Source organism: Schistocerca serialis, chromosome 6 (genome assembly GCF_023864345.2).
Source record: "Schistocerca serialis cubense isolate TAMUIC-IGC-003099 chromosome 6, iqSchSeri2.2, whole genome shotgun sequence".
Lineage (NCBI taxonomy): Eukaryota > Metazoa > Arthropoda > Insecta > Orthoptera > Acrididae > Schistocerca > Schistocerca serialis.
The window spans coordinates 599,237,303-599,255,618 of NC_064643.1; the positions used below are offsets into that span (position 1 = coordinate 599,237,303).

At 42.6% G+C, this 18,316-nt stretch overlaps 1 protein-coding gene across 1 annotated transcript in view; it reads right to left on the reverse strand.

Moving 5' to 3' along the window:
- The window catches only part of LOC126483615 (uncharacterized), a 733,734-nt gene that overhangs the window by 146,558 nt on the left and 568,860 nt on the right, over positions 1 to 18,316 (reverse strand). Inside the window, exon 11 of the mRNA XM_050106657.1 lies at positions 5,465 to 5,685. Coding sequence (XP_049962614.1) covers positions 5,465 to 5,685 — 221 coding nt within the window. The remainder of the gene's footprint in view (positions 1 to 5,464; positions 5,686 to 18,316) is intronic.

An 18,316-nucleotide genomic window follows, 5' to 3' on the forward strand; every position in this document is an offset into this window, starting at 1 on the left:
GACTGGGACACTCAGATGTTTAGGACGGGTGGTAGGGACAGAGCGTCGAGTGACATTATACTGAGTGCACGATCCGAAAATTACCTCGAGCAATTAAACAGAGAACCGACTCGTGGAGATAACATCTTGGACCTACTGATAACAAACACACCCGAACTTTTCGACTCTCTAAGTGCAGAACAGGGAATCAGTGATCATAAGGCCGTTGCAGCATCCCTGAACATGGAAGTAAATAGGAATATAAAAAAAGGGAGGAAGGTTTATCTGTTTAGCAAGAGTAATAGAAGGCAGATTTCAGACTACCTAACAGATCAAAACGAAAATTTCTGTTCCGACACTGACAATGTTGAGTGTTTATGGAAAAAAGTTTAAGGCAATCGTAAAACGCGTTTTAGACAGGTACGTGCCGAGTAAAACTGTGAGGGACGGGAAAAACCCACCGTGGTTCAACAACAAATTTAGGAAACTACTGCGAAAGCAAAGAGAGCTTCACTGCAAGTTTAAGCGAGCCAAAACCTATCAGACAAACAGAAGGTAAACGATGTCAAAGTTAGCGTAAGGAGGGCTATACGTGAAGCGTTCAGTGAAATCGAAAGTACAATTCTATGTACCGACTTGACAGAAAATACTAGGAAGCTCCGGTCTTACGTTAAATCAGCAAGTGGCTCGAAACAGCATATCCAGACACTCCGGGATGATGATGGCATTGAAACAGAGGATGATACGCGTAAAGCTGAAATACTAAACACCTTTTTCCAAAGCTGTTTCACAGAGGAAGACCGCACTGCAGTTCCTTTCTAAATCCTCGCACAAACGAAAAAATGGATGGCATCGAAATAAGTGTCCAAGGAATAGGAAAGCAACTGGAATCACTCAACAGAGGAAAGTCCACTGGACCTGACGGGATACCAATTCGATTCTACACAGAGTACGCGAAAGAACTTGCCCCCTTCTAACAGCCGTGTACCGCAAGTCTCTAGAGGAACGGAAGGTTCCAAGTAATTGGAAAAGAGCACAGGTAGTCCCAGTCTTCAAGAAAGGTCGTCGAGCAGATGCGCAAAACTATAGACCTATATCTCTGACGTCGATCTGTTGTTTTTTGCTCGCGTATCACGTCGTTTCTGGAAACCCAGAATCTACTCTGTAGGAATCAACACGGATTCCGGAAACAGCGATCGTGTGAGACCCAACTCGCTTTATTTGTTCATGAGACCCAGAAAATATTAGATACAGGCTCCCAGGTATATGTTATTTTCCTTTAGTTCCGGAAGGCGTTCGATACAGTTCCGCACTGTCACCTGATAAACAAAGTAAGAGCCTACGGAATATCAGACCAGCTGTTTCGCTGGATTGAAGAGTTTTTAGCAAACAGAACACAGCATGTTGTTGTCAATGGGGAGACGTCTACAAACGTTAAAGTAACCTCTGGCGTGCCACAGGGGAGTGTTATGGGACCATTGCTTTTCGCAATATACATAAATGAACTAGTAGATAGTGTCGGAAGTTCCAGGCGGCTTTTCGCGAATGATGCTGTAGTATACAGAGAAGTTGCAGCATTAGAAAATTGTAGCGAAATGCATGAAGATCTGCAGCGGATAGGCACTTGGTGCCGGGAGTGGCAACTGACCCTTAACATACACAAATGTAATGTATTGCGAATACATAGAAAGAAGGTTCCTTTATTATATGATTATATGATAGCGGAACAAACACTGGTAGCAGTTACTTCTGTAAAATATCTGGGAGTATGCGTGCGGAACGATTTGAAGTGGAATGATCATATAAAATTAATTGCTGGTAAGGCGGGTACCAGGTTGAGATTCATTGGGAGAGTCCTTAGAAAATGTAGTCCATCAACAAAGGAGGTGGCTTACAAAACACTCGTTCGATCTATACTTGAGTATTGCTCATCAGTGTGGGATCCGTGCGAGATCGGGTTGACGGAGGAGATACAGAAGATCCAAAGAAGAGCGGCCCGCTTCGTCACAGGGTTATTTGGTAAGCGTGATAGCACTACGGAGATGTTTAGCAAACTCAAGTGGCAGACTCTGCAAGAGAGGCGCTCTGCATCGCGGTGTAGCTTGCTGTTCAGGTTTCGAGAGGGTGCGTTTCTGGATGAGGTATCGAATATATTGCTTCCCCCTACTTATACCTCCCGAGGAGATCACGAATCTAAAATTAGAGAGATTAGAGCGCGCACGGAGGCTTTCCAGCAGTCGTTCTTCCCGCGAACCATAAGCGACTGGAACAGAAAATGGAGGTAATGACAGTGGCACGTAAAGTGCCCTCCGCCACACACCGTTGGGTGGCTTGCGGAGTATAAATGTAGATGTAGATGTAGATAACAATGCTCTTTCTGAGGAGTGAGTTTGTAGATTGGCTTAATCTATAGGGCAGCTTGCGCTACATGCAGGACGATGTTTTCACCCTTTTCTCTTTTAGGTTTTGAAATTCATAAGTTGTAAAGATTCTGTTGCTCAGTAGGAGCAGTGATTAAGGCTAAGTATGACCTTAGGGTTTTACTGAAGGGTGAGAATGATGTAATATTTTTTATCTTATTTGGAGAACTATTGTAAATTTGTATCGCACTATTGTGAAGTTGTATCGCGCTGTGTTTTATTGGCTGGACATGGTACTTTCATTGTTGCCTTAAAGCATGTCCATGGATATTCGAGTTTTTATTTATGAATCTCACAGACAGAACAACGTGTCTAGCATATCGACAACGGACGAGATTTGCGTTTCAATAGAACTAATTCCCATGCAGAGCTAACGTAGGAATTTTAGGCGTACCCATTTCGTTAACAGTGTGATTTAAGAACCAGAAACACCCGACAACTGCCGCTGCAGCGCGTTTTGATCGTGTATACCACGTTGGGGCACGCATACCCTATGCCCAAGTCGCATGGCATTCAGTAGCACGCTCAACGTTAACGATCAAAAGCACGGTTCGTCTGTCGACTACCTAACGTTGTTCGAGCATAGCTAACAACTGGACACCACACTTTGTTTGAACTGCAACGTTCGTAGTGGCCGGAGGCCAACCTCGGTCCTCTGCGCTTCTCAGAATCGATCTTTTTGAGGTATCTCAATAAATCCTGTGTTTAGCTCCCCTAGTTTCTCTTTTGAGAAACCTACTGCATCATTTAACTATATTTGGAATAGCTCTGCACCTTCAAATATCCCACACATTCATACATCATGTCCTGCTACATACTAGGAAAGGTACAGAGAGACGACGAGAGAGTCTGACACAATGCAAAAGTTACTGAAGGAAAACGCTTAGTGGCCCTTCCCCATCTCAATCAGTTGCGTTTTTTGTTTAACAGGAGGGAAAAGGGAAAAAACTGGTGTCACATCGTATAGCATTTCTACGATCAGCTAATCAACTTCTGATATCCCTCAATTGGGACTGTGACTGAAACATGGTTTACGTTCTCAGTAACGCTTCAAGATGAATCAGAGTTTATTGGAGGAGTGAGATCAGTCGATCCGCCTGGGAGCACCGTGAGTTCAAAGAGAGGTGTGCCATTTGGATGTCATTCGGAGGTCATATGGAGTGTGGGGACTCTCAATCAGAGGTGATTGGAAGTTTATTCTGAGATCACTTGAGAATTGCGCAGCAGATCCTTTTAGGAGATTCTCATGCATCTTGCTAAGTAATATACAAGCTGTTTTTCTTAAGCCATTCTGACTTCCTCCTGGAGGCATGTCAGTCTGCTTTCCATAGTCATATCTCTGCATTCATTCCGATGACTATTGTTACTTTGTGGCATCTTCAGTTCTCTGTTGAACAAATAGCACCCCAAACAAAAAATTGGAAACTGAAGCATACAAAACAAAAAATCCAAAATAACACAAATGAAACATCATGGTCGGTGGAACGTGATATATACATTGCAATAAAAAAAAACAGTATTGGCCACAAGGAAATCGCAAAAAACGGAGAAAAATAGATTAAATTTCGTTATAATTATGAAAACGGTAGATAAGAATAGAAATAAGGTTACGAAGACACACGAAAACAACACTCTCCTCCAAATTGATGAGGAGTTTACAAAAAACAGCACAAGAAACTGCTACAGAACTTTCAAGCAAAATCTATCAAAATTAAAAGCATCAACCCTTGAATTTCGAGTTGCTAATGGGAACAATGTTCACAACAATGCAGAAAATTGTAGGATATTAGCGGAATACTCTGAGAAACTCTTGAACTGTGAACTCAATCATGAAAAATTCGAATTCTCTCGGAATAAATCTGATAAACCAGATTCAGAACCACCAACAATTAACGAATTATAAAGTATTATTTCAGAACAAAAAATATTGGGTTAAAATTAAGGGTGGCCGAACTATGGAATAAAACTAATAAATATGTCAGTGAATCACATTAATATATCTTGATTAAAATTTGGGAAGAAGAAAGTATCAGTAGACGCAGTATCGAAAACTTATTTGTACCTTGATACAATTGTGTCACAAGGTGTAAACTGTCCACTTATCCTAAGCGACAATTGTCAATGAATGAACTAGGCTCAGTGCATCCGTCAATAGGACGCAGCTAGCCAGATTACTGGGTGTGTTAAAAACTATGTCAAATATACTAGGATTGTTGGCATCTTGTTGTGGTTTTGGGAGAAACAGAAGAAATGGAAAAATGAGGGAACTCTAACTGATTTAGACAAACTAGTGGCTTTCGTTGTTTTAAAATATCTATAAACATAAATCTGGACGAAGAGAGGAGGAATTCTACTCACTTCATCAATAGTACAAACTCCCTTTCTTAAGACTTAGTCAGTAAGAAGACACGGAGACTCTTTAACGAGAGTATTTTGTTGTTATTGTAACTTAATAGAGAACATCAAGAATGATGCGCAAAGTTGATAGGAGTCTTTGTTAACGTACTATCTTTGCAATCTGTTGTCAGCTGGATCGTGGATCACACTTGTCACACATGAAGAAATAGTTATATACCATATGATTACAATAACCTCCACAGACCCAAATCTGAGGTGAAACAAAGATCTTGCTGTCCTATGTTCAGAATATTGGACCCATGTAAGGAGTGTGGGTAATGTTTGACCATAATTTTCGCTTTTTATTTTGTTATTTTATCTGTACGTGACACAGAGAAGGACGGTTTCTCGTTGCCTCGAAGCAATTTGCTTAGGAGTAACAGCCAACGTTACCACAGTTTACTGACGGAATAATAAAAATAATTACTAAATACGTGTGAAGCGATGGAGCGCGAGTCGCATGGCTTTGAGCGACAGGACGTTGTTTGAAGCGCGGACTGCACGCATCGCTGCTAGCACGACGCGTGATTTAATTTTGGTGTCACGCACAGCTGCCCGATTACTCGGCTGCGCGCCCGAGCTTAAATTTTCATCACTGACGATCGATGTAAACACGCACGCAGACTACAAAGAGGATCTCGTGTGGCGACAGTTGTTGTGGTACTTACCTTGAATGGGTGGTCCAGCTTATAGACTTTGGTCGGTACGTCCTTGCTGAAGGAAGTCTTGTTGGCGAATTCGTACAGGTGGTACGGGTCAGTTTCGTTGGTGACCCAGAATTTCTCCGCGTTGGCTTCGGGCCGCGGCATGGCGTCTCGCATCCAACTGCCGTAAGTCATGTCCGTCCATCGATGGTACACAGGCTTCCCGATGGCGTACAGCAGGCAGTCTGCAAAAGCATGAGGCGTGCCCGTGAACACGAAGAGTCTGCAGAGACTTGAAGCACAGTCGCACTGGAGCTGAGAATAGCGGCTTCGTAAGAGCAGACACTAAAACATAAGGGAAATGTTTACGAAAACAGATGAATGCAAGATCAAATGGGCTGGCACTTTGGGCCTAGCAGACGTTCCACGGCTTGAAGTATCTGTATAAGCAGGACACTAGTACTACCTAGTTTTCTATAGATTAGAGATGCTTCTCTTATTGCACTACATTGATTTTAAGCTAGCTGTGAGACACAAAATATGACGAAAATTACGTTGTATTACACTGCATCATATTATCAGGACGAATAAATGGGATTTCGTGCGGCCAGCTCAAAGAACAGGAAAAACAATAGCAACTGCTGAGCCCTTTCGAAGACACGGATCACAGTCACTTGTGGAAGAGCTCCGAACAGACTACAGCTCTGATGTACCATAGTTACGGTTAGTCTCCTTAGAGGGCACACGAGGGAAGATTTGCTTTATGCTTCCGCCTCACGTCACACAAAGAGTTCCCAAGTGGAGATCTATCCGACAAACTTTGTAGGGCACATTGTGCTCATGTGGGAGCGATCTAGATGCTTGATAAACTGGTAGCCAAGATGGCAGGAATGCTTTTTATTCCATGATTACCGCTCTCGGCGCAACTAAAGCCGTCATCATCGGATCTAGGGAGGACAGAAAACACTATAAAAGTGGGCTTGGATTCCACTTATGTAACATGTATACTTATAAATTTAGTTACATACCTTAGGACACATACAGGTTACAACATCGAGGCAAACAATGGTGATATTAATAGTTGCCTATAACACGCAGGCCTTACGAAATTGTCGTAAGTAGCAAAAAAATGGTTCAGATGGCTCTGAGCACTATGGGACTCAACTGCTGAGGTCATTAGTCCCCTAGAACTTAGAACTAGTTAAACCTAACTAACCTAAGGACATCACAAACATCCATGCCCGAGGCAGGATACGAACTTGCGACCGTAGTGGTCTTGCGGTTCCAGACTGCAGCGCCTTTAACCGCACGGCCACTTCGGCCGGCGTAAATAGCACATAGGCGTCCAAGAGAGATGACATTATAAATGTTAAGTGGCTCCATCCCATACAAGCGCAAGCTACGTACTACCGCAACTCGGCTCTGTTCTTATACTACAGGCCGCGTCGCGAGATGGCGCTAGCAGAAGAGGCGTCAATGAATGTCGCAGCTCGCGTCATAACAGGGTCTGCGTGTGTGGTAACACTACGTAATTAGGGCTTGTACATATTACTAGAGATTACTGTATTACGTAAACATATAGAAAACTTATGAAAGCTGCAGACCTACACAATTGTACAGCTACCTGGTCACATATACGGCATATCGGAAAGCAAATGCAAAGGCCTGCGTGTTATAGGCAACTGATATATCACCATTGTTTGCCTTGATGTTGTGACCTGTATGTGTCCTAAGGTATGTAACTAAATTTATAGGTATACATATTATACAAGTGGAATCCAAGCCCACTTTTATAGTGTTTTCTGTCCTTCCTAGATCCGATGATGGCGGCTTTAGTTTTGTCGAAAGAATTCCTGCGATCTTGACCACCAGTTTATCGTTTTTATCCGACAAACGTTGATATAAGCCGACACGCGGTTCCACTAAACTCAGTACCAGCAACAGTACCGTACGGTACCTCAAGAGGGCATCAGGTTCGTTTCTACAGCCGCCGACAAGACGAGCCAAACTGGACATCATACAAGCGATCGTAGTTGTCGCTGGATTCAGGAACAGACCGAAGGTAAAGACAGTTCAGTGGATGTGAACATTTGTGGTAACGTCTTATGGGATCAAATGGCTGAGGTCATCGGTCCCTAAGATTACACACTATTTAATCTAACTGAAACTAAGTTACGCTAAGGACGACACACACCAATTACCGAGGTAGGACTCGAACCTCCGACGGGGGCAGCCGCGCTGACCGTGAAAAGACGCCTCAGACGGCGCGGCTACCCCCCGCGTGGCATGTGAACACTGAAGTATTGTGAGGTACTATTTTCTAACTACAATTAGTAGTTATTATTAGGTTTCCGTTAGTAAATTATTGCAGATTGTTGCTAAACTGTGTAAACAACCAACATTATGTCGTAGATGTAACCTAACCCTGTTCGGTGCTGTGATGAGGTTGTGTAGTTCATTCCTCACGAAAATAACTGATTTAGGTTGTAGCGGCTTCTCTTCCTGACACATATGCTTGAAACTAAAAGCATTTGGTGAATTCAACAAGAACGACAACAAATGTTACGTTATATAACAGTCATTCAGGAAATGCGCGAAATGACGTTCATATTCTTTTCCTGGCCGTCTAGAATACAGGACTTGGAAGAACCTCAAGAGATTGAGAACAAATGCAAGACTCATCTCAAAAAAGGGTGTATCAATGATGACGAACTTTGTGAATGTGGGGGAAGGCAGGGCTCCGAATATTTATTGATGTGCAGTAATCTGAGCGAACAGTGTGAGTTGGAGGACTTAGCGATGAAAAACCGTGCCATTCTGGTTGCCGAACAATTTGTAAAATTGTCTTAAAAAACGACATAATCACCAAAACAAAGTAAAAGTGAAATAGATAACGAATTCCAAAAGGTAAAAATATTAATGAGAATAGTATATATTATATGCTGTTTGTAGATGACCACGTGTTGTTTCTGAGGACGAAGACGACATGATTTAAGCATAGAAAATTAGTGGTGGAATACTAGGAAAAGAGCAGTGGCATAAGTACTGGAAAAATTCAGTATATGATCACTGAAACGGAAGGGCGTGTAAAAAACAAAAAAAATAAAAAAATAAAAACCGATGTAAGTACTTGGACGTTCACAATGACAACAGACAGGAGGGATGTTCCAGCTGTGCAGAATAAACTAACAAGCAACAAAGAACCATTTGTACGGGAGTTTTGTGGAAATCAGTGTCGCATGGACCAGAAGTGTAGCAATGCTCCACAGAATGAAAGTGGTGTGTGGGAGAAGGAGTTGCAAACTACAGTAATGAAAAGGTGCAGAATGAGCAGAGTTTCCTGGGATGAGCTGAGCGCTGATAGGCTGATTGGCTGCTAGCGAATGGTGACATGAGGTACTGTTACGGTCCTGCTGGAAGTCATCTCCATTTATGACTGGAGGTTGGCAAACCCAGCCATCGAAAAGATTTAAGTCTGATTCGCATCACACACCAGGGTGCGAAACGTGAGGCAAAAGCAGTCCGCGTTACACATTACACACAGGCCTACAACTGTAAGGAATGCAGCGAAATAGAAGAGAACATCAGGTTCAAGACAATTTTGAGGTTGCTGACCGACGATAGAGTAGTCTGCTAAGGAGGGTAGTTGACCTAATTTCACTCAGCTCACTGGTGTTATAATAGAAGAGTTCGTGATTTTGATACTTCTTAATCCTCATTTTGTTGTTTGCATTGTTTTAGTGAGATATTGAGGAGGTCGACATTTTCCTGTTGGTGTTTTCGCGAAATAGTTCAAATACATGAAAAAAAGTTTGATTCAGATTTTAAAATAGCTGGACAAACAATAAACCTACACTTGGCACTAAATAAATTGAACAGTTATCATTAGAAATACGTATGTGTGATTGTACAGAAGTATTGTTGAGAGAAGAAGGGAAATATTGTTTTGACGCCGTTTGGTACTTAGCAACAAAATAAAACCAAAACGATAAGGTGAAAAAGTGTTTCGGAATATCATTTAATGTGAATGTGTGTATACACTGTCTCATGCAAATAAAAATTGACGTTTTGCAATGTTTGGACCATACTTCTTTTCTTTCAGCTGTCAGCCGTATGGAAAATCTACCATACGATCTTCGTGAAAAATATTAATTATGAATTTTGCGTTGGTCGTTGATAAACTATACTATCATTACTACATCCTTAATACTACTGCTATAGTACAACTTTTTGTAGTGTGGATGCTGTATCATAACGTAATATCACCATTCAGCACCAGGGTGAGCGACGCTCCGTCTAATGTGAACTTCATTGTGAACGTTCCTGGTAAATTTAAGCTGTATGCGGGACGGGGTTTAGGACCTGGAACCTTTGTCTTCCGCAGACAAGTGCTTTACTATCTGATTTATCCGAGAACGACTCACGACCGTCCTCTGTGCTGTACTTCGGCCGGTACCTCACGTCATACCTTCCATACCTAACAGAAGTTCTCCTGGGAAACTTGCAGGACCTGCACTCCTAGAGGAAAGGATATCTGCGGAGAGATGACTTACACACAGCCTGAGGTATGTTCAAGAATGAATTTTTTAACCTACAGTAGATTATGAAACTTCTTGGCAGATTAAAACAGTCTGCCGGATGAGACTGTGAAGTTTGGTCGGTAGGAGGTGAGGTTCTGACGGAAGTAAAGCAGTCGCGACTCACGAGTCGTGCTCGTGTAGCTCAGTTGGTGGAGCACATGACCACGAACGGCAAACGTCCCGGGTTCGAATCACGGTCCAACACACAGTTCTCATTTGCCAGGAGGTTTTATCCCAGGGCATACTCGGCTACAGAATGAAAAATTCATCCTGGAAACAGTTCAATTTGATGGTGACGTCTCTCTCGGTTTCGTTGACGATTAGTGTGAATATATCTTTACTTGAACTTAAATTTATCCGTGTTATATGGACGTGTATACAACAAAGACAGTTGTACACATGGAAGAAGCCTGGAGATGCTAGAAGGTATCAGATATATTATATAATGGTAAGACAGAGATTTAGGAACCAGGTTTTAAGCCGTAAGACATTTCCAAGGACTCTGACCAGAATCTATTGTTTATGAACTGTAGATTAAAACTGAGGAAACTGCAAGAAGGTGTGAATTTAAGGAGATAGGACATGGATAAACTGACTAAACCTGAGGTTTTACAAAGTTTCAGGGAGAGCATAAGTGAACAATTGACATGAATGGAGGAAAGAAATACAGTAGAAGAAGAATGGGTAGCTTTGAGGGATGAAGTAGAGAAGGCAGCAGAGGATCAAATAGGTAAAAGGACGAGGGCTAGTATAAATCCTTGGGTAATTGAACAAATCTTGAATTTAATTCATGAAAGGAGAAAATATAAAAATGCAGTAAATGAAGCAGGCAAAAAGGAATACAAACCTCTCAAAAATGAGATCGACAGGAAGTGCAAAATGGCTAAGCAGGGATGGCTGGAGCCCAAATGTAAGGATGTAGAGGCTTATCTCACTAGGGGTAAGATAGATACTGCCTACAGTAAAATTAAAGAGACCTTTGGAGAAGCAAAGAAGAGAAAGCAGAAAGATTGAAGGAGAATTTTTTATTTTGTGTTTTTGGTCATCAGTCTACTGACTGGTTTGATGTTTGATGCGGCTCACCACGAATTCCTTTCCTGTGCTAACCTCTTCATCTCAGAGTAGCACTAGCAACCTACGTCCTCAATTATTTGCTTGACGTATTCCAATCTCTGTCTTCGTCTACAGTTTTTGCCCTCTACAGCTCCCTCTAGTACCATGGAAGACATTCCCTCATGTCTTAGCAGATGTCCTATCATGCTGTCCCTTCTCCTTATCAGTGTTTTCCACATATTCCTTCCCTCTCAGATTCTGCGTAGTACCTCGTCATCCCTTACCTTATCAGTCCACCTAATTTTCAACATTCGTCTATAGCACCACATCTCAAATGCTTTGATTCTCTTCTCTTCCGGTTTTCCCACAGTCCATGCCGGCCGCGGTGATCTAGTGGTTCTAGGCGCGCAGTCCGGAACCGCGGGACTGCTACGGTCGCAGGTTCGAATCCTGCCTCGGGCATGGATGTGTGTGATGTCCTTAGGTTAGTTAGGTTTAAGTAGTTCTAAGTTCTAGGGGACTGATGACCACAGAAGTTAAGTCCTATAGTGCTCAGAGCCATTTGAACCATTTTGAACCCACAGTCCATGTTTCACTACCATACAATTCTGTACTCCAGACGTACATCCTCAGAAATTTCTTCCTCAAATTAAGGCCGGTATTTGATATTAGTAGACTTCTCTTGGCCAGAAATGCCTTTTTTGCCATAGCGAGTCTGCTTTTGATGTCCTCCTTGCTCCGTCCGTCATTGGATATTTTACTGCCTAGGTAGCAGAATTCCTTAACTTCATTGACTTCGTGACCTTCAATCCTGATCTTAAGTTTCTCGCTGTTCTCATTTCTATTACTTCTCATTACCTTCGTCTTTCTCCGATTTACTCTCAAACCATACTGTGTACTCGTTAGACTGTTCATTCCGTTCAGCAGATCATTTAATTCTTCTTCACTTTCACTCAGGATAGCAAAGTCATCAGCGAATCGTATCATTGATATCCTTTCACTTTGTATTTTAATTCCACTCCTGAACCTTTCTTTTATTTCCATCATTGCTTCCTCGATGTACAGATTGAAGAGCAGGGGCGAAAGGCTACAGCCTTGTCTTACACCCTTCTTAATACGAGCACTTCGTTCCTGATCGTCCACTCTTATTATTCCCTCTTGGTTGTTGTACATATTGTATACGACCCGTCTCTCCCTATAGCTTACCCCTACTTTTTTCAGAATCTCGAACAGCTTGCACCATTTTATATTGTCGAACGCTTTTTCCAGGTCGACAAATCCTATGAAAGAGTCTTGATTTTTCTTTAGCCTTGCTTCCATTATTAGCCGTAACGTCAGAATTGCCTCTCTCGTCCCTTTACTTTTCCTAAAGCCAAACTGATCGTCACCTAGCGCATTCTCAATTTTCTATTCCATTCTTCTGTATATTATTCTTGTAAGCAGCTTCGATGCATGAGCTCTTAAGCTGATTGTGCGATAATTCTCGCACTTGTCAGCTCTTTCCGTCTTCGGAATTGTGTGAATGATGCTTTTCCGAAAGTCAGATGGTATGTCGCCAGACTCATATATTCTACACACCAACGTGAATAGTCGTTTTGTTGCCACTTCCCCCAATGATTTTAGAAATTCTGATGGAATGTTATCTATCCCTTCTGCCTTATTTGACCGTAAGTCCTCCAAAGGTCTTTTAAATTCCGATTCTAATACTGGATCCCCTATTTCTTCTTCTATCACATCAGACAAATCTTCACCCTCATAGAGGCTTTCAATGTATTCTTTCCACCTATCTGCTCTCTCCTCTGCATTTAACAGTGGAATTCCCGTTGCACTCTTAATGTTACCACCGTTGCTTTTAATGTCACCAAAGGTTGTTTTGACTTTCCTGTATGCTGAGTCTGTCCTTCCGACAATCATATCTTTTTCGATGTCTTCACATTTTTCCTGCAGCCATTTCGTCTTAGCTTCCCTGCACTTCCTATTTAATTCATTCCTCAGCGACTTGTACTTCTGTATTCCTGATTTTCCCGAAACATGTTTGTACTTCCTCCTTTCATCAATCAACTGAGGTATTTCTTCTGTTACCCATGGTTTCTCCTTCCCCTACAACTGCATTCCAGTCGCCCATGACTATTAGATTTTCGTCCCCCTTTACATACTGCATTACCCTTTCAATATCCTCATACACTTTCTCTATCTGTTCATCTTCAGCTTGCGACGTCGGCATGTATACCTGAACTATCGTTGTCGATGTTGGTCCGCTGTCGATTCTGATTAGAACAACCCGGTCATTGAACTGTTCACAGTAACACACCCTCTGCCCTACCTTCCTATTCATAACGAATCCTACACCTGTTATACCATTTTATGCTGCTGTTGATATTACCCGATACTCATCTGACCAGAAATCCTTGTCTTCCTTCCACTTCACTTCACTGACCCCTACTATATCTAGATTGAGCCTTTGCATTTCCCTTTTCAGATTTTCTAGTTTCCCTACCACGTTCAAGCTTCTGACATTCCACGCTCCGACTCGTAGAACGTTATCCTTTCGTTGATTATTCAATCTTTTTCTCATGGTAACCTCCCCCTTGGCAGTCACCTCCCGGAGATCCGAATGGGGGACTATTCCGGAATCTTTTGCCAGTGGAGAGATCATCATGACACTTCTTCAATTACAGGCCACATGTCCTGTGGATACACGTTACGTGTCTTTAATGCAGTGGTTTCCATTGTCTTCTGCATCCTCATGTCGTTGATCATTGCTGATTCTTCCGCCTTTAGGGGCAATTTCCCACCCCTAGGACAAGAGAGTGCCCTGAACCTCTATCCGCCCCTACGCCACCTTTGGCAAGGCCGTTGGCAGAATGAGGCTGACTTCTTATGCCGGAAGTCTTTCTTTTTTTTTAAAATCTCATTTTGTTCGCTTTTGTTCGTTGTGTCTGCTCGGGGCGGACGTCGTAAGACATTCGTTTAAGTTCGTTGATGATCGATTAACTCAGTTTTTTTGTTACAGAGGGCACGTAACCCTCTGACCGAACACGCTGAGCTACCGTGCCGGCAATCTTTGGCCGCCAATGCTGATTATTTATCAAAAATTAGGCAGTGGCGGGGATGGAACCCGGGACCGAAGACGTTTTGATCATGAATCAAAGACGCTACCCCTAGACCACGGGTACTTTGGAAGGAGTATATAGAGGGTCTAAACAAGGACGAAGTAATTGGAGACAATATTATGGAAACGGAAAAGGATGTGGATGAAGATGAAATGGGAGATATGATACTGTGTGAAGAGTTTGACGGAGCACTGAAAGACCTGAGTCGAAACAAAGCTCCGGGAGTAGACAACATTCCATTAGAACTACTGACAGCTTTGGGAGAGCCAGGCTGAACAAAACTCTACCATCTAGTGAGCAAGATTTATGAGACAGGCGGAATACCCTCAGGCTTCAAGAAGAATATAATAATTCCAAGCCCAAAGAAAGCAGGTCTTGACTGATATGAAAATTACCGAACTATCAGTTTATTAAGCCACGGCTGCAAAATACTAAAACGAATTCTTTGCAGGCGAATGGAAAAACTGCTAGAGGCCGACCTCGGGGGAAATCAGTTTGGATTCCATAGAAATGTTGGAAAAAGTGAGGCAATACTGACCCCACGACTTATCATAGAAAATAGATTAAGGAAAGGCAAACCTACGTTTCTAGAATTTGTAGACTTAGAGAAAGCTTTTGACAATGTTGACTGCCATACTCTCTACCAAATTCTGAAGGTGGCAGAGGTAAAATACAGGGAGCCAAGGGCTATTTACAATTTGTACAGATACCAGATGGCAGTTATAAGAGTCGAGGGACATGAAAGGGAAGAAGTGGTTGGGAAGGGAGTGAGACAGGGTTGTAGCCTATCCCCGATGTTATTCAGTCTGTATATTGAGCAAGCAGTAAAGGAAACAAGAGAGAAATTCTGAGTAGGTACTAGAATCCATGGAGAAGAAATAAAAACTTTGAGGTTCGCCGATGACATTGTAATTCTGTCAAAGACAGCAAAGGACTTGGAAGAGCAGTTGAACGGAATGGACAGTGTCTTGAATGGAGGATATAAGATGAACATCAACCAAAGTAAAACGAGGATAATGGAATGTAGTCGAATTAAGTCGGGTGATGCTGAGGGAATTAGATTACGAAATGAGACACTTAAAGTAGTAAAGGAGTTTTGCTATTTGGGGCGCAAAATAACTGATGATGGTCGAAGAAGAGAGGATATAAAATGTAGACTGGCAATGACAAGAAAAGCATTTCTGAATAAGAGAAATTTCTTAACATCGAGCATAGATTTAAGAGGCAGGAAGTCGTTTCTGAAAATATTTGAATGGAGTTTAGGCATGTATGGAAGTGGAACATGCACGATAAATAGTTTGGACAGGAAGAGAATAGAAGCGTTCGAAATGTGGTTCTACAGAAGAGTTCTGAAGATTAGATGGGTAGATCACATAACTGATGAGGAGATATTGAATGGAATTGGGGAGAAGAGGAGTTTGTGGCACAACTTGACTAGAAGAAGAGATCGGTTGGTAGGACATGTTCTGAGGCATCAAGGGATCACCAATTTAGTATTGGAGGGCAGCGTGGAGGGTAAAAATCGTAGAGAGAGACCAAGAGATGAATACACTAAGCAGATTCAGAAGGATGTAGGTTGCAGTAGGTACTGGGAGATGAAGAAGCTTGCACAGGATAGAGTAGCATGGAGAGCTGCATCAAGCCAGTCTCAGGACTGAAGACCACAACAACAAACAACTTATGGACGCGGGTGAGAATTTGTATTCTATAACAAATTTGTTAAAGAACAGATTTCGTTGCTTCACTTTCGTTTAATGGCAATATTTATTTAGCACGAAGCGTCTCAGTTGCATCCTGGCGTCATCAAATGCACTTGTATTACTTCTTCAGTATTTTGTATGACTACTTACGCCAAAGGTGACTTGTTCTTATTGTCGTGTGCGTACATGAGTTAGGTGGCGCAGTTATACCGAGAAATTTTCTATGATACTACGTCTACACTTTTTAATTGAATACGGCAAATATTTATTGGTATAACCTATGAATTACTTATTAATATACACTGTCTCATAAAAAAGTTAAGCACTCAGACGCCGCGGTCGGATGTCAATGTGTCTTTGTACATGTACACGCCATTGGTCGGTATGTAAATGATTACAGCTGTGTTCCTCCGTGAAATTAGAACGAGTACCTGTGTGCATTAGTGCTGTTCGTGATTACTGTTGTTATGAGAATGGAAGGGGAACTAAGGGGTATGACTAGCGTCAGATGTTAAGTGATCACTGTGGGACATGGAGACAGCACGCACTCGTCTGTGACAGCGATGTCAGCACATGAAAGAATTTGTAAAGGCGTTATTGGATGTCTTGATTTGACTGGATGACAGAATCGTGCAATGTTCAGATATATGGAGCATTCGAACAGCGGCCGATGCTGGACTGTATGGGAACTGAAGGCAGGCAAGCTCGGCGCCCAGGTTCTGTTCGACCACGTCTGACCATACAACATAACCCTTTCACATCTGCGCCTGCCGTCCGACTGCAACTAATGGACTCCATGTGACATTCTTCGTCATCCTGCAACATCCGTCGAAGACGGGCAGTATCCGAAGTAGGCAACTGTCGTTCCATGTGAAAGCTGCAGTTAGCACCGTAAAAGAAACGGCTGCTTTTGGAGTGGTGCTGCGATCGGTAAGCATGGTCTGCTGACGAATGACGTAGTACTGTCTTCAGCGATTTACTAACGAGGATTATCGTCGGCGAAAACAGCGGTGACCTGCGAAGAGGTCCCATTCTTCCAATGCTTTGGGGAAACACAGCGGTGTTACTCATGACGATATGGTTAGGGGAGCCATCGCGCACGACTTCATGCAACATCTGGTATTGACCGAGGAGACTCCGACGCCACAACGATGCGTCACCAACGTCATGCATAGTCTTGTGTTACCTCTAATGCGACAGTAAAGTTGCGCCATTTTCCAAGAGAACTATGCTCGTCCACAGGTGAACGTATCTCTATGAACTGTCTGCATGATGTTGACGTCCTTCAGGTCTGTAACCGATAGAACATGTGACTGACCACCTCTGACGTCAGCCGTGTGCTAGAGCCACTATTCGGGATATTAAGGAACAGTCACGACAGTTGTGAGGCGACTTGCCTCAGGAGAGGACACAGCGGCTTTATAACACCTTTCAAACTGAACCATTGCGTGAATCCTCGTCAGAGAAGGTGCAACTTGGTACTCTTAAGTCGGCACGTTCGTTTGGTGCTCGCTTCAAGGTGTTCCACTTTTTTTCTCAGGCAGTGTCAGTGCACGTTGCAATATGGGGCACACGATTTTTTTAAAAAATAAAAAAAGCGCTTAACATCGCTTGGGACTACACAGAACTATGTTTATACCGGATCAAAGAAGATTGTACAGGTAATATACTGAAGGTGAACACAAATATTATTACACTTGAATTACACTGTTAGCATAAACTGAATGTTTTTTACACCATCGACAAAATATATGTGCTTTAAAACATTTTGAGTTTTGGTAAGGAAAGAGTTAGGAGTTCTGCAAGGGCTTTTGATATTAATGAAACAGGTAACTAACTGTAGTAAAAGTTTTTGAAAAGTTCACATTGTTGCTCTCTAAGTAGTTAGTAGCAGCTTAATTTCATACTTTTGGACATGTAGGAACATAAACAGAAGCTTCATAATGCAAAAAAACTACAACAGAACATACAAAGACTGACAACTGCAGTGTGGTGTTTACAAAATTGGCGGTGGAATATGTGAAACTCTGTATACAGCCAAAACTGTGAGGGATTTTCTTAAACTCTAACCGAACCGAACGCGGCCGCTGGGGGCGACCGCCATCCCCATCACCGCGAGCACGCCGCTGGTCCACCGCAGCCACCCGAGGTCTAGTGGAGGGGGGTGACCCCGCATATAAATAGCCCGCTCTCCGCGAATCTCGACACTTCGCCAGAAGATGGGTAGTATGACACTTCCCGAAACGTCGTGAGATATCAACGCTACCACCCGGCTGGAGACCCGTGAATTCTTCATCAATAGCTTCTGCCGGGAAAGCCTACAGTCACATATATCTAACCGAACACATTAACGCGTACCTGACTATCTTCAAAATAGGAATTTACCATCTGCGTTAAAGAGACTGCACACGTGATCCAAGACATTGAAAA